At 37.8% G+C, this 9578-nt stretch overlaps 1 protein-coding gene across 4 annotated transcripts in view; it reads right to left on the bottom strand.

The window, feature by feature from the left end:
- Nucleotides 1-204: 204 nt before the first annotated feature.
- APC (APC, WNT signaling pathway regulator) overlaps nucleotides 205-9578 on the bottom strand; it is a 125891-nt gene continuing 116517 nt past the window's right edge. For all 4 annotated transcript variants that reach the window (XM_006913281.3, XM_025047890.1, XM_025047891.1 and 1 more), the window contains one exon: nucleotides 205-7798. In XM_006913281.3, the coding sequence (XP_006913343.1) occupies nucleotides 1225-7798 (6574 nt within the window). In that variant the 3' untranslated portion in view covers nucleotides 205-1224. The remainder of the gene's footprint in view (nucleotides 7799-9578) is intronic.

The following is a 9578-nucleotide window of genomic DNA, read 5'->3' as shown; positions in this document are numbered from 1 at the left end:
TTCTATTAAGAAAAAAGAAAGTCTATGTGGGCCTATTATGTTCAATGTCTAGGACATGCTAGGCAGTTTACATTGCTAGTAAATGAACTAGCTCCAGTGGCGTAAAAAAAGAAAACGTATTTAAGTGGGAAAGTATTAAACATCAGGAAATGCTAATCACATGAAAAAAATAAATCTCAGGAATGATTAAGTGCCAATGCATGGAATGGTTAAATGCCAACAGTCAGCTTCAATTGTTTTTATTACAGTAGAAGGAATTTTACTCTTAATGCATAGAATTTGAAGAAAAAACTTATATAAGCTTTTAAAAGAGGCCCTTTTTGACAATTATTAATACAAATGTGAAATAAGACCCTTCAAACCAATACCATTTTCAGTAAGTTTACATACAGCAATAATTTATTCTGAAATGTTCATTTAGTTTCTGTTGAGACACAATTCATGTCTCATTAATAAAAGAGCAGCCATCTCACCTCAAATACCAGAATATACAAGTTACAGCATAGCAAAAAGTCTACCTACTTTCAGATAAAATCTAGTTCAGGTAAAATAGTTTCATTCAATGTTTTACAGTTAACACAGATTTTTTGTTTGTTTTGAGCACAAGAGTGTAAATTATTACACTGTAGCTATCTATATGCACATCATGTGACCACAGAACTGTTAATTGAACCATCAGTTTCATTCATGCAGTAAAGCAAAGCAGGCTGGGTAAACTTGTTCATCGGGAACCATATTACTGTGAATTTCACAGCCACATGATTAATTATAATGTTAGGTGGACTCACAAGAACTAAAACAGAATGTTTTTTTGCATAAATACCAATTTCTCCCTGATGTAAGTTTAGTCAGTTTATAACCTAGACATGATTGATAACAGCAATATATCATACAATATATCATATCTTCTATCTGTAGTGTTCATTAAGACAAGCAATAATTAAAGGATGATGGGATGGGATGCTACTTAAATACATGTAAAACATACTGTACAAATATACTTGGTTTTACCATCTTCTTCCTAACTATCGAGTACCTCTCAAAATATGACCAGTGAAGACAAAGTATACTATCAAATATGGCTTCCAGAACAAAAACCCTCTAACAAGAATCAAACCTATTTACAAAATTTTTTCAGTCTTTTAAAGTTTCATTTGAAACAAAATTTCTACATAGCAGTTGTAATTAACACATATTTTTCTTAGTTTCATTATTCCAGCTCTTTTAAACAGACGTCACAAGGTAAGACCCAGAATGGCGCTTAGGGCTTTGAGTTCCACTGGATTCTGTGTTGTCAGTTTTTGAATCTCGTTTCTTTGTATTGTTATTCACTGGTGTTGGGATCTGTGATGGCCGAGCTGAAGTGCTATCTACGCTGCTTTTCCTAGGGCTTGGGTTGTAATTAAAAGGAGTCACTCTGGCAGCAACAGTCCCACTAGGTGAACTGTGTTTGCTTGAACCGCTAGAACCAAATGGGGTACGCTCAGTTATAGAACTTTCATTAGTCTCTGATGCAGGAACAGAATTACTTTGTCCTGGTTTTGTTTCAGTTCCTTTTTGGTCTGGGGCATCTACCTGAATAAAGGAGTTCAGGCGGTTTTCCAAACCCATGGTGCGTACAGGACCACTGCCATTACCCACATTTTGTTTTCCCTGGTTATCTTTTGAATCTTTAGCATTTGGGTTTCCCTTTTCCGAAACACTGTCAATCACTGGGGGAGTATTTCCTGTGGGAGATCTTCCAGATCGAGGGTTGTTAATGGGACAGTCCTCAATTCTCACCCAAACGTCCTCTGTTTTTGAAACAGCAGGTGCCATTTGATAAATTAGAGTCTTTGATTCAGCACCATTTGCAGCACCTGAGGAAATGGTCTGAGAAGCACTATTTACGGGAGAAATTTCACTTTCTTTAATTTTTCTCCATGTTCCCTTTGTGGATACTTGGTTTTCTTTAGTTTGTTTGGTTCCTGAAATAGAGTTCACATGTTTTTCATCCTCACTTTTTGCTTTTTCACTGGATTCTGATGAAGCAGAAAGAATTGAGGATGAACTTCCAGTTCTTCTCCATGTGCTTACTCGAGGAAGGGACGACGAATGTTTGCTGTGCTCACGTTTCCAGGTTCCTGACCTATTGATTGGAAGTCTGGAAGGACTTTCAGAATGGGAGCGTGCTATATCATGGCGCTTTGCTGGTCTTCCATCATTATACTCTACAGTGGGACTGAGATTAGGTGGGAGTTTTCGCCATCCACCAGCCTGAACAGATGAATGTGTTGACAGAGACATATCAGGAAGGGAAGGACTTAAAACTGGAGTCTGTGCCTGGGACCTAGTGGGAGAATCTGGTCTAGAAGACGGAGAGAGAGATTCAAATGATGCGGATTCCTCCAATTTTCTCCTCAGGGTTGGGCTTGGAGCTTCTTTGATGAAAGTTGACTGGCGTACTAATATGGGTCTCTCTGACCTATCAGATTCACTTCCACTTGATTTAGTTGAAGACATTCTAGAAAGTTCTACCTTTTTGTTGGACCCATTGCTATTATTCATCTGATTTAGTCCTTTGGAGGCAGACTCGCTTCTTGGGATACTGCTGCCGTTCTTGGATAAACCCGTTTGTTTGGTAAGGTTCTGCTGACTCATCTGTCTGCCTGGAGATGTGTATGACATTTTCCCAGAACCTGAGGACTTAGTTGAAGCAGTACTAGGGGATGATGTCCTTGGCAGTTGCGATAATTTGTTAGGAGGGCTTATTCCATTTCTACCAGGAGAAATTGAGTTTCGCCCTGGAGACTGTATAGGTCTACTTAACGGTTGCTGGACAGGTCTTGAAGGAGTGGAATCTCTAGATCCTGATCTAGAAGGCCCTTTATTTGACCCAGCCTGTTGGGATGTCTGTCTGGTAACAGGGCTTAATTCTGACTTCACTGATGGCTTGGCTCCTCTAGGAGAAGTGGTGGCTGTCTGACATTCACTGGGGCTTTTGGAGGCTGGAGTCTTAAGGGGTGGGCCTTTTTTAGAAACGGGACTTGTACTTGAAGAACTATTTCGAACTCCTGGAATGTGAATCATTGTCCTTCCTCGAGAGAATGAAGGCATGTTTGTTTGAAGGGGCTGTTTCATTTGGCTTGAAATTTCTGAATTCGACCGAACTTTTCCAGTAATCAAACTCTTATAAACCTTTTTCCCTCCTTTGATTCCCTTATTTTCAGATTCTAACTTTTTAGCTTCCAATGTACTTTTCTCCCCAGGTTTCAGAATTCGTGGGCCTTTATTACTTGTAAAGGGTTTATCCTCTTGATCAGGTGTAAGATGAAATGGTGATCCCAGAGAGATTCCTGACTTCAGTGAAAGGATGGAATCTGAATCTGATGAAGCTTGTCTAGATAAACATGCAGCAGCAGCAGCTTGATGTAAACTACTTACTATGGAATTTGCACCTTCCTGAATGGCTTTCCAATCAAAATTTTCTGAATCAGGGGATAAACCATGTTCAGAATCTGGTCTCTGTATATCTTTCAAATCAAGTGTCAAATCTTCTGCTAATATGCCACTCATATTTCTGGGACTATGCTTTTCATTATCACCCTTGAGTCTTGAAGGCTTTTTCTTTTTTGGCATTGCAGAACTTATACATTCCTGCAACAGGTCATCTTCAGAATCAATACTGAGAGAACTGAGAGAACTGTTTCTTGAGAAACAAACAGGGGTATCTTCAACGTGAAATGATTTAGGAGCGTAACCTGATGGCTGAGGTTTACTTGGTTCTCCCTGTGAGTCAGCAGGCTCTGTCTCTTTGATAAGTTCACTTTCTTTGTTGTTGTTGTTTTCTTGATCAATGTCGCTAAGAGAACTTAAAGAGGAATTTCGAGAAAAGCAAACTGGAGTATTTTCAATAGCAAAATTCTGTAATTTTTCATCAGTTGCTGCCCCTCTGTCTGGTATGTCTTTGGATGACTGGGGAAAAGTGGACTGCTTCTGTAGCATGGTTTTAGACTGTCCTCGACTTATTGGATGTTTTGGAACAGCTTGTGTCTTATTAGCTGATTGTTGGCTGGAGGTTAATTCTGCGTGACTGTTAACTTTAGCTTCTGATTCCTTATTTTCTTTCTCCTTTCTTAATTCAGCCTTTTCCCTGGAAAGGTCAACATCATCATCATCAAAATCTAGAGAACTCAAGGAGTCATTTCGTGAAAAACAGTACGGAGTTCCTTCAATAGGTGTATAATGATGAGGTGAATCAAAAGTAAAACTTCCTTTGACTCGATCTTCATTATTTGGTAACTTATCATTGAAGTCCTTGGAATTATTTTTCGAGTTCTGTTTTTTTGAATCGTTGTTGTCTGAAAAATTTCTTTCAGCATTTAAATTATTTTTTGAATCTGTATTTTTTTTTACACGTGTCCTATAGTCAGTATTTTGTGGCATAGGTTTTACTGGTGAAGTAGGTTTCTTTTTCTTGCCATCGAATTGATTCTTGTTAGTTCCAGATGATGTCATAGACGCTTGTTGGACCTGGTCCATTATCTTTTTCACACGGAAAGGCTTGTGACTTTTTCCTTTGGGCATGGCAGAATTAATGCATTCTGCAAGAATATCACCTTCTTCTGTTTTACTGTCATCCAGTTCAGGTATAGTTATAGATGACATTTTTCCTCTTTGATCCTCATCCGTACTTCTGCCTTCTGTAGGAATGGTATCTCGTTTTTCAAATTCACCTGACTGTGCCCCTGTTCTAACTCCTTCTCCAGCAGCTAACTCATTTGGAGGGGATTCTATTGTTAGATCACTTAGAGATGTAGCTGTGGAAAAGTTTATAGGTGTCCCTTCTACACAATACACCCGTGGCATATCATCTCCTGGTGTAAAACTAACATGCTTTTGTGTTTGTATCCTGTTTTGCGATGGCAGAAGTTTGTATACAGGTAGTTGACTTGGTTTCCTTGCAACAGGTGGAGGTAATTTTGAAGCATTCTGGGCTGGTTTTTTGGCTTTGCGTGAAGATTTTGTTGGCATGGCAGAAATAATACATTCTTCCAGTATTTCTATATCGTCATCATCTGAATCATCTAATAGGTCTTTTTCCGAATCAGCAGATTTTTCGGCCTCCTTTTTCTGGTTTTCATTTGATTCTTCAGGCTGCTCAGATTCTGTTTCATTCCCATTGTCATTTTCCTGAACTGGAGGCATTATTCTTAATTCTACATCCTTCTGTATAAATGGCTCATCAAGGCTCAGAGCACTCAGGCTAGATGAACAAGAAAAACCATCTGGAGTACTTTCTGTGGCAAAATGTAATAAAGTATCAGTGTCTGGAAGCACTTGGACTCTCTGAACCGCAGCATTTGCCGCAGCTGGCTTAGGTCCACTTTCTCTCTTTTCAGCATTAGGTACTTTAGCTTTAGGTACCTCTTGTTTAGCTTGAACTGTTTGAGGAGGAGGAGGAGGGGTTTTACTTCTGCTTGGTGGCATGGTTTGTCCAGGGCTATCTGGAAGATCACTGGGGCTTATAATGCCACTTACCATTCCACTGCAGGGTTCACTCTGAACAGAGCTGGCAATTGAACGGCTCTCAAAACTATCAAGTGAACTGACAGAAGTACATCTGCTAAACATGAGTGGAGTCTCTTGAACATAGTGCTCTGGTGGACTTTTAGGTGTCTGAGCACCACTTTTTGATGGAGATTTGGCCCCTGAAGAAAGCTCAACAGTTTTGTGTCTGGTTGATTCTGAAGGTAAACCAGAAGACTGGAGTCTGCTGGATTTGGTTCTAATGTGCTGTGACACTGTTGGAACTTCATTTACAGAATCTTCAGTTGATCTAGTTCCATTGTTTTCTTTTATTTCTGCTCTTTGTAGTGTATTAGCAGAATCTGTTTCCTTTGTCGTCTGATCACATCCTATTTCATCTTCAGCTGATGACAAAGATGATAATGAACTACACCTTGAAAAACATATTGGGGTATCTTCTACACAGTATGTCTGTATTGTTTCTTGGTTGATAGAGGGAACTTTGCAAGAGGTGGCTTTTTGTGTCTGACCACTTCTGCTCTGCGCTGAACTTGGATGGAGCTGATTCTGCCTCTTGGCATTAGATGAAGGTGTGGATGTATTCTCACTGCTTGAAGAGATGTGTTCAGTTTTAGTGCTTTGTCCAGATGAACTCTTTGAGAATGAAAAGGCTGGTTTCTGTGAGGAAGAAATGTCTGTGGCATATTTTAAACTGTAATCAATAGGCTGATCCACATGATGTTTTTCTTCATTATATTTTATGCTATAGTTTGTTGGTCTCTCTTCTTCTTCATGCTGCTCTTCCTCAGAGTAACGTTCACTATAGTTAGTGGGCTTATCATCTTCATAGTCATCTTCCTGACACAAAGACTGGTTTACATTTTGATTAATTCCATGATTAGAACCTACTCGATTTGTTTCTGAACCATTGGCTCCTCTTGACCTATATGGGGAAACACATTCTTGCTGTCCAAAATGTGGCTGGAACTTGAGGTGTTTATCATCAGTGCTCTCAGTATATACAGGATAAGTTGTGCTTTGACTCCTTGATTGTCTTTGCTCACTTTGTTTCATTTCATCTTCTATATGTTTGGGTCTCGCCCATCTTTCATTCTGCGAAGGACTTTGCCTTCCAGAGTTCAACTGCTCATCTGAATATTTAAGACTATAATTTATTGGTGTGTCTAGTTCTCCATCATTATCATCCATATGATTTGCACTATGTATTTTATGGGCTAGGTCAGCTGGATATTGACCATAGCTGCAAAATTTACTTTCATCATCTTCAGAATAGGATTCAATTGAAGGTTTCATTTGACCTCTTTTACCATAACCATCACTACTACTAACACTATTTAAACTATCATTTGAAGATCTCTTATATTCCAATTTGGCATAAGGCATAGGACATGTCCTATTTGAGGTTTCTGATTTAGTGAAGTTGTAAGTATTTGAATGTGTGTGGGCAGTAGAGCTTCTTCTTAGTGCATTCCTCTCATCTGCCCCACAATGTAATTCGGTGGTAGACCCAGAACTTCTGTCTTCCTGGGAGGTGTGAATAGCTGATACTTCTTCCATGACTTTAGCAATTTGGGCTGCAGTGGTGGAAATTTGCAAACCTCGCTTTGAAGAGGTTCCTGGATTTTCTGTTGCGGGGTGGTAATTGCCTAGGCTAATTCCTCGTTCTCTCTCCAAACTTCTATCTTTTTCAGAACGAGAACTATCTAAACTTCCCCTCGATGAAGAGGAGCTAGGCAACACTGTAGTATTTAAATATGGTGAAAGGACAGTCATGTTTCCAGTATTAAAATTGTCTGACCTATTTTCATCATGACGATTGGTGTCAAAAACATAGTCACCATAGAGACTTTGCTTGTGTCTTTGCTTACTACGATGAGATGCCTTGGGACTTAAATTGTCAATATTATCAAAAGTTTCTGATAAATGCTGAGCATCTAATTCTGCTTCCAGGGCTTTTTGTTTTCTTACATGAAGAGATGGCAAGCTTGAACCAGGAGACATAATATTGGCATCCTTATACTTTGCAGGTCTATTTGCCATGAGATTCCTTAAAGCTGCAGCGCTTCCCATAGCAATCATTTTGTGCTTTGAATGAATGAGGTTCTTGAGCATGCTGACTGCCCCCATGTCCCATAATGCTTCTTGGTCTTTAGGGTTTCTTGCTGAGAGATTCCACAAGGTTCCACATGCATTACTGACTATTGTCAAACTGTGAGATTTTAAGTGTTGTAATAAGGTTTGCAGGCAGTTGTTCTCTCTTAGGATTTGCCTGAAAATAAAAATATCATAAAGTTAAGGTCAAAATCTGTAGTAAGAACACACAGAAGGATAGAAAACAAATTTAAATATTAAGATAACTACTAAAACTTATTAAGAGGCATAATAAAATTGTGTCAAATTATACTATAAATTCCAAGCATTCCATATCTCCTTTTGTTCTTAGTTTATTTAAGGTATTGTTTTAGGAAACTTAGTTGTCAGACTAAAAGAAGTACAAGTGTTAATTTTAATCCATTCTGCATTTCCTATTCTGACCTGATACCTTTTAAAATTTTTTCTTGAGCAGATACATTTACTTTATTTACATGGTGACAGTTTCCCAATTTAAGAACTATAAATGTATCATGAAATCTTATGCTGAACGGGGACTTTGTGGTAGTTTCATCAAAGGATCTTTATGCAGTCAAGGAGCATGATGTAAGAATGTAGATCAGCAAACTAATTTTTAGAGTAATCTTTATGTCTCTAGCTTGATTTTGTGATATTGCCATCCCTGTTACAAGTGCTCTCTGGTAAACTGTATGTATAGCTGTTATTTCTAAAAATAAAGAAAAAAAAGGAAGGTTTTCAAATCATTTAAAGATACCTAAGTATAAAAATAAGGGTTGAGAATCAGCAAAATGAACTTTGGGACTTGAAGAGCTACAGCTTGTTTAATGCAGGGTAAACTGAAGTTTAATAATACATCCAGCCTTAGTGGGCTATAAAATTGATTGGTGAGGGTGTACAATAAACTTTAACATGGTGGTCTTCTCTTAGTAGTCCAGTAGACTCCTGAGCACTTACTGAGTTTAAGTCTTTGCCTAGCAGAAAAGGCTATAAGGCTTGTGGTTTATACATCAAAAACTTAAAAGATGTTTATATTCTTTACAGGTTCTTTTACTAAAAGTATATTATCTTTTTTAAAAAAAGTAAAACAGGAACAATACTGAATAAAATAAATATGCTGTGAAAGATATCCATATTTTGGTTGACATAATACAGAGCCCAAGTTCTGAAAATGTGTGCCTCATATTGGAGGTGCTCTCTTAGTTTCACAGCTCTAATAGATTGGATGAATGGCTGTTGCTAAATAACATTATGATCACTGATGTTAAGAAACCACTAGAAAAATGTAAATCACTGTATTCTGGATCACACCCATAGGTTTTGTTTTTGTTATCGTGACTTAGTTTTCTCTCTACATATGAGTTATATCACTCAGCTATCATTTGTTTACTTCTAGACATCATTATGATACTATGAACTTTTATTAAAATATACTAATGAACGAATTAGATATTAATAGTTATCTTTTCACCACAATAAATATAATTTAGCTTAGAACTTGCAAAATTACACAAAACAGTGCTTATGCATGGGTCTTTTTGAGGGAATGAATTCTCTACTAATTCATTTAAAAGTAATATAAAACTCTGTATTTACCTGTGGTCCTCATTTGTAGCTATCAAGCTGGACACATTCCGTAATATACCACCTCCACTTTCAATAATGGCTAAAGTATTTGTCTGGCTCCGGTAAGTGAGAGTGCCAACCAAAAATGCAAGTGCACCATCTACAGCACATATATCAGCTTTATTCTCAGTGCAATGTGCTGACAAATTCCATAAGGCACTCAATACGCTTTTGAGGGTTGATTCCTATTAAGAAACAAATTATGTGTCATCTAATTAGAGTTTGAATTGTCTCTTCTAACTTCTAGATTTACTTCTATGGAGTAAGTTTTTTTTTTTTTTTTTTTTTTTTTTTTTTCCCCCCCTCTGCTCACC

The sequence above is a fragment of the Pteropus alecto genome, unplaced genomic scaffold (assembly GCF_000325575.1).
Source record: "Pteropus alecto unplaced genomic scaffold, ASM32557v1 scaffold20, whole genome shotgun sequence".
Taxonomy (NCBI): Eukaryota; Metazoa; Chordata; class Mammalia; order Chiroptera; family Pteropodidae; genus Pteropus; species Pteropus alecto.
Note: the sequence above shows the minus strand (reverse complement) of the source record. Positions and strands in the feature narration are given on the sequence as shown.